This window comes from Sceloporus occidentalis, unplaced genomic scaffold (genome assembly GCF_023333645.1).
Source record: "Sceloporus occidentalis isolate IW3139 unplaced genomic scaffold, rSceOcc1.0.p SCAF_52, whole genome shotgun sequence".
Lineage (NCBI taxonomy): Eukaryota > Metazoa > Chordata > Lepidosauria > Squamata > Phrynosomatidae > Sceloporus > Sceloporus occidentalis.
The window spans coordinates 35,489-52,819 of NW_028317032.1; the positions used below are offsets into that span (position 1 = coordinate 35,489).

The window sequence follows — 17,331 nt, forward strand, 5'->3', positions numbered from 1 at the left end:
TGTTAGAATGGTTTATGCATGCTTTGGATTATTCAGTGATTATTGGATGTTTATTACCTGCTTAAACACAGATTTAATGTATAGCGGAAATAGCCTCTGCAATACGCATTGAATAGAATAGAATAAAAGCTGATTTATCGAGCAATTTTTATTTCTGTGCATTACAGCTTTTGAAAAAAATATGTAATATCATAAATGGCATCTTTGCTACAGAATGTGATAGAATGGAGCTGAGAGATCACAGTATTTTCCGCCCCATTATCGATAGTTTATAGGTAAATCTAGAGTTTACGTTTTATTTGATATCAAAATTAAAACAGAAAAGAACAAATATAAAAAAAAATGAATCTCAAGAAATAGTAATTAGTAGGATAAATAAAACCAAGAATCTAAGTGTTTAGAAAGCTTGTTTTAACAAAAAAAACCTGGAGTTTTAAAAAAAATATTACAAAAAAAAGAAGAAAACTCGTTGCCATATTTTTTGCAGATACCCGGGTATTTAGAGGTTATTATTAATTACTACTTCTTGACATGAGGGTTCATTGTTTTTCTTTTTTGTTATCATCTTTAATAAATAATGATAATAAAAAGTTAAATTTTAACTATAATCTGGATGTGGCTCTATCATTTTTGTTAAATTTATTTTATGAAATGTGATGGTGCTCAGTGCTTAGCGTTTTATGTTGATTCGGTTCACGTCACGTCCTGAAGAGGACATTGTTATAGAAATGTTGCTGTTCATTGAGAAACTTAATTAGCAATTTAATTGATGTCTTTTAAAACGGGTCGGAGTATCTCTTAGCAAAGAATAAAGAGAGATACAAAGGGTTATACAGACAGGATTAGTTATAGAAAGTGAGAAAGTGGGTTTTTAGGCTTTTGAAGCGCAATTGGAAATGTGGTTTTTGTTGCGTCTTCTGGATATGGGGCTGGGTTAAATTCGATGGACTTTCCGAACCCCACTAAAGAACAAGTACAAGACCCGAAGCTCCAAACCCCCTTCTTGCCTCTTGCTAGGCTAATGTAAACTGGTGTGTAAAAGGTGCACATTGCTGTCCCCACAATATCCTTGGCTTGTTATCATGCTGCCTTGTGGTAAGCAATAGAATGTCTCAGTCTCCCCCACCCAGCCGGACTCTCTGCCTAATGAAAGTCTATGGAGGAAGGGACTTTATTAGCGTTGCCATAAAGAATTTAGCTCAGTGTGGTGTCTGAACAGGGAAAGTCACCCACAATATCACATGACTGACAACAATGGCGCCTCCAGGTCTGCAGATAAAGGGGGTTTATTGGTACAAAATATAAAAGCAGGTTTTTTACAATACCGACCTACGTTACTGTATACAGCACTGGGGGTTATATTACTGTATACAGTGCTGGGGGTTAAATTACTGTATACAGCACTGGGGGTTATTACTGTATACAGTGCTGGGGGTTACTAATGTATACAGTGCTGGGGGTTATTACTGTATACAGCACTGGGGGTTATTACTGTATACAGTGCTGGGGGTTACTAATGTATACAGCGCTGGGGGTTATTACTGTATACAGCGCTGGGGGTTATTACTGTATACAGCGCTGGGGGTTATGCTCAAAGGATAATATATATATATATTTTTCAATGAGATTTGCCCTTTAAAAAAAATACAAAGAATATACAGCCCTAACCTCGAACTCTGAATGCCTACAGTGCCGTCTGCTGGTATTTTATACGTTAAAAATAATTGGATTAAAAAGTTCAAAGTCTTTAAAAGAAACCAAACAATATATGTAGTTTTGCGGTCACTAAACAGAGAAATGAACCCATGACATTACAAAAATGATAAAAAAGCTGAGTTCAAAGGCTGTTGGTGCCCCCTTGTGGCTGGATTCATAATTGCACCTGAGAGGATCTAGCACAGCTCTCTTTTTTTTTTAACAAATACTCTAAAGAGCAGAGGGCGGTTGGGGGAGTTTTTGTGACATTAAATCCATGTATGTAAATATACAGGTTTACATTCCATTGCTGGATTAACCTCTACCGCAGGAGGCTGTTCCACTTATCTACCTCACTCTAAATAAACATTCTAATTTATCTGGTACACCAGGCAAATTTCCGGTGGCTGCTGGCTGACAGCACCCCATACTAAGCCGATCAGTTTTAACCCCTTAACGTCCATTGACGGGTCAGGCACGTCAAGCAAAAACGGTCACGTGAGGACCACAATTCCTATCACAAACGTTGGCAAAGGCTGGTGGTAGAATCTCATGCATGGAAAGGGTTAAAATACCAGCATTTGAAATACCTTGAGGTGTCTAGTTTTAAAGATACCCGAAATGGCACACGGGGGAAGAATGACCAGCTTTGGAAAAATATGGTTTTGAAATAGCAAAAAGCTACTGGTACTTATTGCAAAATAAAGTTCAGAAAAAAGCAAAAAAACCATAAAAAAACATTGGGTATTTCTCAACTCAGGACAAATAGTAGAATCTATTTAGCAGGTTTTTTCATTAGCGTTTTTTGGATGAGTAAAAGATTTTTCAGGTAAAAGTCAGAAAATGTGTTTTATTTTTTTCTTCAATTTTTCATCCCCGGGGTGGCCCGGACTTTTCCACATTGCACCGGAGCCGTGCAATGCGGAAAATAATGTAAATTATTTTCTATTAGATTATATACATTAAATTATTTGCTCAATGCTCAGAACAATTTGCAGTATTTTATTATTGTATGGTTATTATTATTATTATTGAATTATTTCTCCCATTTTTTTCTTATACTGTTTGCTATGTATGTATATTCAGAGGTGTCTTTTCCTTGTGAATGTGGTCAATGTGAGCGTAAAGCAATATGGATCGGCTTATCAGCGGTTTCCAGCAGTAACACCGTTTCCGTATGATACAAAATAACTTCTAAAGTGTATCGTTACAAAGCATTCTTAGCTGTTTGGGCCCTGCCGCTCGCCGTACACATCACGCGTACTGCGCATGCACGGAAGACGCGAAGTCGGAAAGGTGCCTGAGGGATCATGGCGGCCTGCAGGAGGTCATTGCTGCTGCTCCGGTGCCGGCCCGGTGAGTACGGAGGCAGCGTGAAAATACACGATAATTAACGATGGAGCAATTAGTGCATTTCAAAGTAGTTTTTGCCCGTCTAGCTATAGTGCAGGGGGCTCTAGGGCAGAGTATGTGGCCTTTAAATGCGGGAATTTGATTGACAGCTGCAGCCTGAAGTGTGTATAATTGATGCAGTGGATTTTTGAAGCATATGTATGAATATTGTATGTTGCAGGGCTCTACTTTTACATGTACTATAAGAAGCTGTCCCATTTTAAATGGCTGATCTAATAACCCTCTACTGACGGGGGGGGGTGTAGGGTAGTTTTTACAGGCCCCCTATCTTATATGCAAGCTTATTGGATCGTTATATGGGGGGGGGCCTGTACAAAGAAATCCTAAAATCCATAAAAACGGTGCTAATAAAAATACAACACAAAATGTAGTATGTGAATACTGTGATGGCAAATGCTTGAGCGGATCGCGTAAGGCTCTACACGCTGCCCGGACTAAGCACCGGGGGACTCAGAAGCACCGGTAAGTTGGGGGGGGGCATAACAGTCCCTGGTGCTTAGTCCGGGCAGCGTGTAGAGCTCTACGCGATTCGCATAGAGCTCTACACGCTGCCCAGACTAAGCACCGGGGACTCGGATGCACTGGTAAGTTGGGGGGAGGCATAACACAGGAGGATCCAGGTCCCCTGCATCGCTGCAGGGGGATCTGGATCTTGGTCTCATAATCAGACCAATTTGAGGTCTGATTATAAGACGACCCCGATTATAAGACGAGGGGTATTTTTCAGAGCATTTGCTCTGGGGAAAAAACCTTGTCTTATAATCGAGAAAATACGGTAATAGTCTTGTCATCAGGAACACGTTACGCTAATATAAGCCTTTAATGGCCACCAGCCCTTTTGTCATCTCTTACACAAAACGGCTCGCTTGGTTTATGGTTTTGAGACTGGTTAATTCCAGATAGAAATATCTAACTCTTATCCACTCTTTCTTCTGCAGGATTCTATCCTCCTGTAAGACTTCTTACTGATGGAGAACATACCAAATTTCAGCCGCCTCCAAAGCCGGTTATTGTGGATAAGACAAAATCTAAAGACTCCCTCAGAAGGTGAAGAGGCTGTTCTACGGGCATCCCTGACGCGTATCAATGGGCTATTCTGATGACAAAATAGTGAACCTATAGACTTTGCTTAAAGTGGACCAGTCAACCGGTCTTGGTACCGTAGCCATGGAGTGGTCCAGTCAGCAGGAACGATTCATAGGTTTCTATGGTTACAAGCACACTTTTAAAATACGCCAGAATTGCTCAAGTAAATGACACCATGTTTAAGAACTGCTATTCACATTTTTGTTCTTGTATTACAAAAAAGAAAAAAAAAATGTTTAAGAACTGCTGTGGGTGGCAACCAGTGCTTTGTGAGTGTGTGCTGGAAAACTTTAGTCAAATAATGCGTTCTAGCAAAAAACCCTACCCCTATGCATGGTAGACCGTGTAATCCTCTCACCTGAGCTTGGTAGGTTAAGTAGGATTTAGTTAATTATCATGATGATATCCGGTTTTGAGTAAAATGCATGAAATTGAGTGTAGGTTGCATTACTGCGTGCTGGGTACAGCGCAGTCGGCTCTTTTCTGGTATGTGCACATGAGCGGGTTTCTTTAGTTCCGACCGTATCACATTTCATATTTTGCTTTTGACACCTTTTTATTCTTTGGTCCCGATGCAGGTACCTGAGTCCAGAATTCATACCTCCCAGGTCTAGGAAAGACCCATTTAAATTTCGTATGGAGAGAAAAGACATGGTTGAAAGGAGGAAGATCCTAAACATTCCTGAGTTCTACGTAGGTCAGTGGCTACTTTTGTTCATCCTATTTGTTTATATTATTTTTAATCTAGTTTTTATATTTTTAAATAGTTTTAAATCCTGAACAAAGTAAACAAGTATCTGGCCTGTTGGTCACCTTGTTCTTTTGCATGAATAAGATTCTGCGTGTTGATTGAAACCACAGCATATTTTGGGCTGTTTAGTGGCTGTGTACTTGTCCTTTGCCTTTTGCAGTTGGGGGGGTCTTGGCTGAACACTTACGATTTACAGGTACTTCATTGTTGGTTTATTAACAGTATTTTTAGTTTAAAACCTAAATATATTGCATCAACCTTAACAAATAATTTATGAGGGCACTAAGTTAAGATGAACCCATCAACATGAGCCTTGTGCATTTTGCGGGGCAAAATATTTAGAAAAATTGGGAAATTAATTTTCAAAGTTTGGTGAGTGGAATTGTGAAAGTTGATGTTACTCTATTGCCCATATTTATGAAACTGCACCAGACCAGTAGTTGACGTAATCTTCATTAAATTAAAACAAACCAGTTATGTTTCTCATTGTCAAGCATTTTACGGCTTCTAATCTCCTAATTTGATGTGCTTTGTATTTACCCGACAGGAAGCATTCTGGCAGTGACTATGGCAGACCCGTATGCCACGGGGAAAACAAACAGATTTGTAGGTATTTGCATTCAAAGATCGGGAAGTGGCCTTGGGGCAACATTTGTGCTCCGCAACGTAATTGAGGGTCAAGGTAAGTGTATTCTCTGTGTTGCTTAATTATTCTGAATGGAATTTACTTTAGGGTAGGGTTGAACATTCAGAATACACTTTCTAATGTTACCTTAACAGTTCTGTTCAGCAGGAAGGGTGAAAGTGTGTGTGTGTATATGTATGTGTATGTGTATATATATATATATATATATATATATATATTTAAAAAAAACCTCTGCCGTATTTTTGCTACAGATCGCAGTCATGTTGCCTTAGGACGGTGTATATCCTCTATACTTTTGCCTTTCTGTTTCCATATTGTTTACAACAAAATTCCCGTTGAGTTGTATGTAACCTGCTTCGGTTATTTTAGATTTCACTAGGATGGCGAACAAACATACCTTGACCGAAGGAGTGGCAACGGCAAAGATCAGTAAACGTCTTAAATAAATTCACTGAAGATGTGCTGTAGTTTTGAAGCCTTCTATTTTGCTGGAATAGAAAACATTTGTATCTAAGACAGCAACATTTACTGTGGTTTCTCAGAGTTTTTGGATCCCCTTATAAATTACTTTTGGCCTATTGTTAGCATTTGTGCGCTTATTAAGACGACTCACAAAACCACCTGGGCCAACATTAGGAGATACTAAGGATGAGATCTGCAGGTTCAAAGTGCATCTACATTTAAAAATTCTTTTAAACCAGTTTAGAAAGCTGCTTACGTTTTAAAAATGACTTCTTTCTCTGGGCTGCACTGCTTACAGAACGTAGTCCAGTCTAATAAATAATACACACACAGTGCCCTCCATATACCTTGGTAAATATGAGCAAAGAATCCTGTGAAAAATTTTGTATTGATTAAGCCTTTGTTGTTTTCTTCACGAAAATACTCAGCTGTCATGGATATCAAACAATCGCAAATATAACACAGGTTTATCCAAAAAAAAAAAAAAGTGAAATGTGTGGCACAATTGACTCCCCTACGAATGAATATGAGAAAATATATTTGAAGTGTATTCCTATTGATATTTAACTTTTTTATTTATTTTTTACTACACCTGGGTGTAAGACCAGAGAATATAGCTGCGATGTGCAGCAAAATGGGAAGAAAATTTAAGAAAATAGCAAAAAAAAATGAAAATGCCCATTTCCACCTTAAGGTTTACTGGAACTAAGAAGTTCCAGTTAACTGCAAATGTTATAAATCAACCTGGAAGAGGACGTGTGTCTATATTGTATCGACGCACTGTGCTCTGAATGGCCAAACAAATCTCATCTGGAGATTTGCAGAAGGTAATGGAACGGAATTGGGTTTTTGACGATAAACTCCAGAGGTGGATTTGGCGCGCACAGAAAAGTTGGCTCTTTAATGTTTTGGGGCTGTTTTTCTGCCAAATGGCATCTATTAAATATCAACAGATATTAAATGAACTCCTGACTGCCTCTGCCGGAAAGCTTTAAATGGGCTGTGGTTGGATCTTCCAGCAGGACAATGATCCAAAACATACATCGAAATCAACACAAAAAATGGTTTTCTGACCACAAAATCAAGGTCATATCATGGCCATCCCAGTCCCTTATAGAACAAAAGAGGAGAGTCCACAAGTGTTGACCTCAAAATTTGAAGGATCTGGAGGGATTCTTCATGGAGGAATGATCTCAGATCCCTTGCCATGTATTCTCCAACCTCATCGGGAATTACAGGAGACGACTCAGAGCTGTTATCTTGGCGAACAGAGGTACAACAAAGTATTCACTAAAAGGGTGCCACACGTCTATTTCACTATTTTTTGGGGGATAAACGTGATATTCATGAGAGCAGAGTATTTCTGTGTATTTCTTTGAAGACAAATGAAAAGGGTTAAGCAATAGGCAGTTTTTCACAGCAATTTTGCTCAAAGGCACCAATATTTGTGGATGGCACCGTATATATATGTGTGTGTGTGTAGATCTAATATATATATATATATATATATATATAATTACACGTGTAAATCTTTGGGCTTGTCCATGGCTCTGCCGTACTAACGTGTTCCTCCTATTTGTGTGACATTATTGTGATCTGATCTTGCAGGAGTGGAAATGCGCTATGACCTCTACAGTCCACGCGTTCTGGAAATACAAGTGCTAAAGTTGGAGAAGAGACTGGATGATAACTTGATGTACTTGCGGGATGCCCTTCCTGAATACAGCACTTTTGATTTCAATATGAAGCCGGTCATAAGTATATCAGACGAAATCCCAGTTAATGAGGTAAGGAAGAGGAGGATGGTTGATGCTTAGGAACAAATCTTAAGGCGTTTTTAGGGCATACTGTTATGTGCTCAGACAACCCCTAGGATACAATAGGATTGCACATTCATGGTAGATCAAGCTGTCTACCAAATACCTTGTAGCTCTTCTGCTAGACATCCAAAAAAAAAAAACCTTTGGTTCCCCTCAACCCAAAAAGCTTAAAAGCAAACTAATGTACAAGGGAAGAAATCCTATGTAAAATATTTCATACTTAATGACAGCCAAGCCATAAGAGTCGTTTGACTTGTTGAGACAACTAAAATCAAGCAAGAAATATGGGAAGAAATGAATATGGAACGTATCTAGCCTAGGTACGAAATTTCTGTTTTCTACAATGTCTTTATTTACGTCTAGATAAAAGTGAAGATGAAGCCACGGCCCTGGACCAAACGGTGGGAAAGACCTCAGTTCAGTATTCGAGGGATTAAGTTTGAACTATACCTTCACGAAAATCACATTATAGCAGCCAACAAGCTGGCCAAGCCATGGGAGGAATTTGACATGTTGAAAGAGTACGATACCACTAAGATTGAGCAAGAAATATGGGAAGAAGTGAATCGGGAACTTGAACAACCCCAAACTAAAGAGAAAAAACCTTGACAGTGTGGGAATTGTTGTTCCTGTAATTTATACTTATCAATAAAATAAACATGTACAGTTTTTGAATAGGACTCTCAAGTTTGTGATTTGGTATTTGCATAGTATGCAAGGACATAGCCCTCCTAACACAAAATTATGCTAAAAAGATTACCTTGAGAAGTAAATCACACACACTTCACCTTTTTCCATGGTTTTTTTTGTTAAATAAAGCAATTATAGGAATAAAACCACAACCCTATAGTATAACTCAGGAGGAGAAGAAAAAATGGGTATATAAAAGATATAGAATATAAAGAATTCTGAAAGGGGACGAGGTCCTTCCCATGTACTAAGTAAATTAAATGAAAAGGCCATCACATGGTGTGTTCACTACATCATCATATTATTACCAATAAGGTACACCAATCACACTTGTACTTGATCGCGCTTCGTATATCTATGTTGCCGATAAGACTATACCTGGCAAGCCTCAATGGATTTATGTTAAGTTCATTTGAATGTTTTACAGCAGTTACAGCATAAAAAAAGCCCTTTTTTGTATTTGAACAGATGGCAGGGAAGGTGGTCCTGTATCCAACCAGCACAGCATCTTCCAAATTAATTTACATTACTTCTCTATCTACACTCTTCTTGGTTGGACAACATATTTCTTGTTTCACCTTTTATACTGGTTACTTGCTAACTTACCTTTCCTCCCCTTAACCCTTTCTTACCACACTGGATGTCTTCCCACTATCTAGAGCTCGGTGCCCACAGTTCCTGAGATCTCAATCGCAGCTGAGAATCCCTCAATCCACCCAGCAGACAAAATTATCTGCCTTGGTGACACAATGGGCTCTGCACTCACCAAATCCTGGTGTTCTCACCTGCAAAATATTTCTTGATCAAGATACTACACATCTGTGTGCAGACTGACAGCTCATGGTACAGAAAATCAACATTAAGCAGGAAGACCCATTTGGACACAACGGAGGCTATTTAGATTATGCTTCATGTGATTCATCAGTATTTTGGTTTTGGTGTTAAAATCTTACCTTGAAATCCTTAGTCTGATAACATTTATTGATCCAACAAGATGTAGTGGAGGACATTTTTCTACAATGGTCCAATTAAACATATCAACCTTGACTAAAAACTAATTTTCCTCTTGGGCTGATATGGTAATATCCATTTTTTTTTTAATTAATATCTTACCTTAGATCCCCGCGGGGCTATGATGGAATATACAGCATCCACATTGTTGGGGTAGAAGCCTCTGACCCAGGGAGAAATCACAATCCCGTTATCCTTGGTGAAAGTTTCTCCATAGGTAACTGCAAATAGAAAAAAAGATTAATGAATATTATTAATTGTCACACTTGCCCGCTGTTTCGTCATATAGTATACACATATGCTTACTTAGTTTCCTAACAAGAAAAATGCAAGATCCATGCAACATTCAAAATATTGCCAAATTCTGCAATAATCTTATATTAATAAGTAAAAAATGATCGTAATTCAATTGACCCTACATTATGCATAGTTAAAAAGGTGAGATTTCTTTGTGTAGGTATGTAACTTTTTAACACAAACAGGAAAGGGGTCTTACCGTTATTATAGGAGGCACTGAATCTGCTCAATAAGAACCATTTGGCTTTAGAGTCTGCCCATTTTTGTTATTCTTTATGTAAGGACTCAAACCCCAAAGCTGGTGTGTGTGTATGTATGTATGTGCATATGTGTGTGTAATGGCAATGTATCTGTATACGCGGGTTAATGGGCAACCTGACTAAGGTATACAGCCAATACACTGTTTTTGCAGCATGCTTACACCTGTTTGGTAGGCCTCGTATTATACATTTGTATTATTTGAGCCTGAGACTAGCTTAGCGCACCGACATTTTTTCTTTTCCCTGTTTGCACATATTTGAGGTTGTTGGCTCCTCATTAGTCTGGTTGCAGCTTGCTGTCCAGGGGTTAAATGGGAGGAGGTTTAATTGCACCTCCCCCAACACATTAATAAGGTTTTGGTAGCAGTATAAACTGCTTTGTGTGCCCACTATGTAGGAGGTGAGCGTAGGTTCTCACCCTATTGAGAGTGTGCCTTGACGTGGCGGGTGAGCATAATTATGCTTTGGCCAATTCATATAACCAAAACCTCTCATTTATATTATGTTTATATATTTGTTGCCAACTTTATTAGGGTGAGAAGCGCAGACAGTTTTTGTTTTTTGTATACATTGTACAGCCAATACACTGTTTTTGCAGCATGCTTACACCTGTTTGGTAGGCCTTATATTATACATTTGTATTATTTGAGCCTGTGACTAGCTTAGCGCACCGACATTTTTTCTTTTCCCTACTTTTAAAAGGTATCAGATTTCAGAGGCCTCCACGTCCAAAATACACAGACACTTGGAATGTTACTCTTATTCTAGATTTATTAAATTCATGGAATGATAATGATTCACTCTCTCTTAACCCCTTCGAGACAAAGGCTGATTTTACTTTTTGTACCCTTTGTGACAATGGCCTTTTTAACATTTCTGCGCTGCTCGTGTTTAGCTGTAATTTTCTTCTTTCCCGTTTACTGAACCCACACACATTAGATATTGTTTTTTTCAGGACAAGAAGGGCTTTCTTTAGATGACATTGTTTTGATTGTATCATATTATTTACTATTAAAAAAATTATAAAATATGGTGAAAAATTTAGAAAAAAATGACTGTTTCTAACTTTTAGTTGAAAAATCTTTTACTCATCTATAAAAGGTAATGAAAAAACCTGCTAAATAGATTCTACTATTTGTCCTGAGTTTAGAAATACCCAATGTTTTTATGTTTTTTTGCTTTTTTCTACCCATTATGGGGCAATAAGTACAGGTAGCGTTTTGCTATTTCAAAGCCATTTTTTCCAAATCTGGTAATTCTTCCCCCCATGTGCCATTTCGGGTATCTTTGAAGCCGGCCAATGCAATTTACCCCATCAAGTCATATATTTTTGAAAACTAGACAGCCCAGGGTATTCCAAATGCTAGTATTTTAACTCTTTCCATGCACCATATCTACCACCAGTCTTTGTCAAACTTTATGGTAGTCATTTTTTTGCATTTGTTTTGTCATACACATTTTACTTCAGGTATGAATTAAAATGTTCTAGTTTATGTCACTATCACAAAACACCCCAATATGTGTTCAGCAACATCTCCTGAGCGCAGCGATACCCCACATGAATGATTTTGCCTGGCTGTTTGGGGGCAAAAGGGCCACATTTGGGGCATGCGCATTTTTCAATGTTGAACTTTGGCATTTGGGGATCCACTGCCCATGCCCTATTTGGTACATCTTTGAGCCGGGCCATTTCAGTGTGCCCAATAAACCCATATATTTTTGAAAACTAGACACCCCAGGGTATTTCAAATGCTAGTATTTTAACTCTTTCCATGCACCATATCTACCACCAGTCTTTGTCAAACTTTGTGGTAGTCATTTTTTTGCATTTGGTTTTCCACACACATTTTAATTCAGGTATGAATTAAAATGTTCTCGTATATGTCACTATCACAAAACACCCCAATAGGAGATGTTGCTGAACACATGAGTACAGCGATACCTCACATGAATGATTTTGCCTGGCTGTTTTGGGGCAAAAGGGCCACATTTGGGGCATGCGCTTTTTTCAATGTTGAACTTTGGCATTTGGGATCCACTGCCCATGCCCTATTTGGTACATCTTTGAGCCAGGCCATTTCAGTGTGCCCAACAAAACCATATATTTTTCAAAACTAGACACCACAGGGTATTTTAAATGCTGGTATTTTAACTCTTTGCATGCACATATTTTACCACCAGCATTTTTTCAAAGTTTGCAGTAATATTTTTGTGTGTGTATTTTTCCCACACACACCTACTTTATGTATGAATTTACAGCTCCTGGTATATGCCGCTGTCACACGACACCCCATAATGTGTTCAGCAACATCTCCTGAGTGCAGTGATACCCCACATGCATGGGTGTGTCATTTTTTGGGGGAACTAAAAGGCCACATTTGGTACGTGTGCATTTTTCTAATTGGAAATTAGATGTGTGGCCATCCTTCCCCCCGTGTTAATTGGGACGTTGTTGAACCCGGCCAATTCAATTTACCCCATCAAATCATACATTTTTTAAAAGTAGACACCCCACGGGCATTTAATATGCCAGTATTTTAACTCTTTCCATGCGAGAATTGTTTTAAGCTAATATGCTAATTTTAGGACTTGCTCACAAAAATATATTTTTTATATATATATATATATTTTTTTTTTTATTTTTTTTTTTTTAAATTAACATTTTTTTTCAACTTGGAGGTTCCCCTGATAGTGACATCAGTGGGAAATGATTTTTACATTTTACTGTTTTTTTACTATTTTTTTCTAATTATTATTAATTTTATTTTATTTTTTAATTTATTTTTACTAATCACACTGTGATTAGAAAGCTGGGCTCCATTGACTTGCATGGTGAATGCAGTACCTGTATTCAACCTGCAAGTGGAGCCAAAGTTCTCTAGATGGTCTGGACTATCTAGCGAACTTTTAAAATTTGTGGTTCCTGTTACAGGACGGCGGCCATCTTCCTTGATGGCGAAGATTGCCGGCAGCTGCGGCTGTGACCGCTCTCCGGAGCGGTCACAGCCCATCAAAAGGTTAGTGTTTGGTGTCGCTGGATGCCTCCTGATCGAGGCATTCCAGCGACACCATTTAAGTTTAGGAGGCGATCGTCGATCGCCTCCTAAACGCTTTTAAAACGGGCGTCCGCCGCCATACAAAGTATGGCGGATGTTGACGCCCCGTGGAGGGGCCAGAGATGGCCCCTTCGTGCCGATCGCGGCGTTGCTGAATGCCTCGAGGTCGAGGCATTCAGCAACGCTTTTTGGGTGCAGAAAGCGATAGTAGATCGCTTTCTGCACCCGTTTAAAGACGTGCCGGTCCTGGCACGTCAATTGTCGTAAAGCACATGCTTTTCCGTGCCGTGCCAGGACCGGCAATTGTCATTAAGGGGTTAAATTGTTATCTTGTAAATTAACTGTTTTGCTATGTTTAATTTCTTTTAAAAGAGTGTCCGATGTTAAAGCTCTAGATATATCAGAACAGAACTTTTCCCCTGACGGTGTTTACTTTATTATAACCAGACGTACCAAAACTAACCTTAAAAAGGTATTTTATCCCTGTTTTCCTGACCATCCTAAATTATGTGTCGTTCGATGTTTACAAACATACGAACTTCGCTTTCATACTCTTAGAAATTCGTCTTCCCAACAGTTACTAATCTCCTATTGTAAACCCTTACGCACCAGTTACTTCTGCCACCCTAGCAAGGTGGGTCAGACTTATTATGTCCATGGCTGGTATTGACATCTCTAAATTCGGAGCACACTCCGCTAGAGGTGCTATGTCTACCAAAACCTTACAAGCAGGAGGCTCCTTAAATGACATCCTTAAAGCAGCCGACTGGTCATCGGCTTCTACATTTAAATCGTTTTATTACCGACCTCAACCTCATGTTTCTAGTGTTGTTTTATAGTTATACTTATGCTTTAAACCAGCATAAGAGGAGCCCCCTGTCTGCCATAAAATTTCAGATTTTCCTAGTCGAGGCGACTATTATCCCACCCTTTAACCCTCCCAGTTTGGTTTTTCTCCTCAGCATGAGACGGACAAATACTACTTCATCGTTACAAGTTCTCCAGTTTTCTCTTCGGGAATTGTTTCTTTTTGTTGTTTATTCTACTAAGACATGTCCTCTCGCATCAAGAAAGAGAAGGAGCTATAAGGTTCAACTGCCACTATACCTGTCTACCAGACCTGATTGGCTAATGGACTAACTATGCATATAGTATGTTTAGTTACACCTACCTGTTCATTTTGTTCTCTAACTAACTTGTATATTACCTTTGCTGTTGTTGAAAGTAAAGAAAGATATAACCAAAAAATAAAATAAAAATGCCAGTGGTCAGGTTGCACCTTAAGGAGTTAAGGGGCCGTGCGAGTGAGCTTATTGGTCGCCTGCAACCAATTGGTTGATGCCAGAGGAGGTCCCTGCAGGCGACCGATAGGCTCATTCGCACTGCCCTTTAACCACTGATGGCGAACTTACGGATTTCCGCTCCCGTCAACTCCTGCCGCGAAGATAAGGTAGGCTAAATGGGGAAGGGACCAGGGAGATTAGTAGACAAAGACGATCACGAAGATTCTTGGTCTACGTTTTACCTCCGCTATCTTCTCTTCTTCATGTCTTCGGAACGAACACGAAAACGCACTCTTCGTGTTCGTTTTCATGTTCGCCTGAAGACGAATGCACAAGTCTAGTTTTTAGCTCTTTGGAATCTCTGACCTGAATCTCAAATAAAGTGTAGTAGGATAGGGGGTAGTAAATTAATCTGGTGTGGATCAGTAACATAGGATCCTACAGAATCCTGACAATTACTCTATATTATTCCATACTCAAGAAGAACTTTTCATGGGACTTCTGCTTTGAGTCCTGTCTCATAAGCACTTTAACACTACCCCCCTTACTCAAACATGGAGCATAGTTTGTCAATCTTTAGTAGGATCAACATTGCACCTCTATAATGATGGATTTTCCCACTTCTCCTGTTTTGTGAATCTTCAAGCAGAATTTCCAATTGGGAGAGGAAACCCAGTACCCTTATTGTGTTCAAAATAACGGGGTCAAACTCTCCCAGCTCTCCATGTGACTTAAATTAATACATAATTTCCTTCCGTATTCTTGTTTTATTTTCCCAAACAAAATCTATTCTGGGTGATGAAATAAGTATTGACATTTTAAAGCCAGGGATCCCCAGTTTATGATGGATGCATGCGCGCCAGAAAGCGGCTGCTCACTACTTTATCAGCTGATAATGAAGTATCGATTAAGTAAGACTAGCGCCCTGATAAAAGTAGCCAAAATATTTTAAATATGAGGAGCAGACTCGCATGGCGTCCCCCGAGTCATGGAATACAACTAACCAGAAACATGAATCTCCACACACCACGGATCAAAGAGTTAATGATCCTCTAGATTGTAAGCTCTTTTGAGCAAGGTTTTCCTCATCTGTTTTTTCTGTATGTCATCTTGTTATGTTACCAGTGGCGGAAATACCGGGGTCGCAGGGGTCGCGACCGGGCCCTGGAGTTTTGCCGGTCAGGGGGGCCCAAGAGGTGCCGAGCGGTTGCTGAAAACGACCGCTCGGCAACTCTTGGGCCCCCCTGACTGACAGAAATCCAGGATGCCTCTGCTCCCCGCTGCTGCCGCCGTAACCGCTGCTGCCGCCGCCTGCCTCAGCGCTGCCCAGAGTGCAGTGTTGGGAGCGTGAGGCGTTTGTCTCGGGTGCCGGCGCTTCACGCTGAGCACCGGCATATGACGTCATATGCCGGCGCTCAGCAGTGAAGCACCGGCACCCGAGACAAACTCCTCACTCTCCCAACACAGGAGTTGACGGTAAGTGACCTACAAAGGGGGGGTAGGGAGGGAGTGGGTAGATCGTGAGGGGGGGGGGGTAGGGAGGGAGAGGGTAGATCGTGAGAAGGGGGGGTAGGCAGGGAGAGGGTAGATGGTGAGAAGGGGGGGTAGCGAGGAAGAGAGTAGATCGTGAGAAGGGGGGGAGGGAGGGAGAGGGTAGATCGTGAGAAGGGGGGGTAGGGAGGGAGAGGGTAGATCGTAAGAAGGGCGGGTAGGGAGGGAGAGGGTAGATCGTGAGAAGGGGGGGTAGGGAGGGAGAGGGTAGATCGTGAGAAGGGGTAGGGAGGGAGAGGGGAGATCGTGAGAAGTGGGGGTAGGGAGGGAGAGGGGAGATAGTGAGAAAGAGATAGATGGGTTCGGTGTTGGGGGTGGGCCCTTAATAGATTCTCGCACTGGGGCCCTGAGGTTTCAAGTTACGCCCCTGTATGTTACGTACTTACTGTTATGTCCTGTCTACACTTTGTACAGTGCTGCAGAATCTGTTGGCGCTATATAAAGCAATAAATAATTATGATAAATCTCATGATTTGTTATTTATTGTTGCTTAGTAAATTGGCTACAAATGATGGCATAAATACCAAAGTGTTAAGATTTCATTACATAAGAATATACAAATGTAGCAATATTCCCTGCCAAATAAACAAATGTGCAAACATGTATCCAAAAATCAAAGCTAATCATTAAGTACAATTAGCCAAATAGCTAGCAAAATGTCTAAAATCCCAATGATGAGCTACCAAGATCGGGACACAAAAATCATCAAAACAGCATAAAAATCTGCAGTTTCATTAAACTGCACCAATTGTTCTTCATGAAACAAGGATGGTCAGAATAGCTTCCTTTAAATACAGGGATACTCAGAACCACTTTAAACCTAGATTCAATAATCATTAGTATTATAGCTTTAATACAGATAACTAGACTTGGGGACTTTGTGTTCGTCTATGTGAAAAAAAACCATTCATGTTCCACGAATATTTGCCCGTTTCCGTGTTCTTTTCAGGCAAATATTCCTGTATATTCTTCGTGTTCGTTTTTGGCTGTTTTATTTAGCAGAGGTTAATATGGGGTTAATGTGGTAAAAAAAAACGCAGCAGCTTTGGCGCCAGTCTGTAAAGGTCTGTAAGAGCGACTCTATTGGTTTCCAGCAGGGGCCTCTTCTTGCATCAACCAATGAAGGGCAGCATAGACTTAGACAACCGCTCTGAGCAACTTGGCTTGGGAGGAACAGAGATTTCCTACTCTGTGTAAGGACACTGGGTGCCGGATTAAATAGGAGTCTCGATGCAGGGGCAGGTTCAGATTCAGAGCATGGCTGTAGGCAGGTTGATGATGTATCCAGTTCTGGGCTGCACTCTACTTTA

The 17,331-nt window shown here is 40.0% G+C and overlaps 1 protein-coding gene across 1 annotated transcript; it reads left to right on the forward strand.

Moving 5' to 3' along the window:
* The first annotated feature begins 3,005 nt into the window (after positions 1–3,005).
* On the forward strand, positions 3,006–8,482 carry LOC149288301 (large ribosomal subunit protein bL19m-like). The gene is made up of 6 exons (XM_089491829.1): positions 3,006–3,051; positions 4,047–4,155; positions 4,773–4,891; positions 5,493–5,627; positions 7,662–7,840; positions 8,237–8,482. Exons 1-6 carry the CDS (start codon positions 3,006–3,008, stop codon positions 8,480–8,482), a joined length of 834 nt encoding a protein of 277 aa, XP_089347955.1.
* Positions 8,483–17,331: the final 8,849 nt, after the last annotated feature.

Excerpts from the sequence above, each read along its gene's own strand:
- LOC149288301 (XM_089491829.1), top strand. The coding sequence starts at position 3,006 with ATGGCGGCCTGCAGGAGGTCATTGCTGCTGCTCCGGTGCCGGCCCG. Across the intron at positions 4,156-4,772 it reads TCTAAAGACTCCCTCAGAAG|GTACCTGAGTCCAGAATTCA; the intron begins GTGAAGAGGCTG and ends GTCCCGATGCAG. Across the intron at positions 7,841-8,236 it reads ACGAAATCCCAGTTAATGAG|ATAAAAGTGAAGATGAAGCC; the intron begins GTAAGGAAGAGG and ends ATTTACGTCTAG.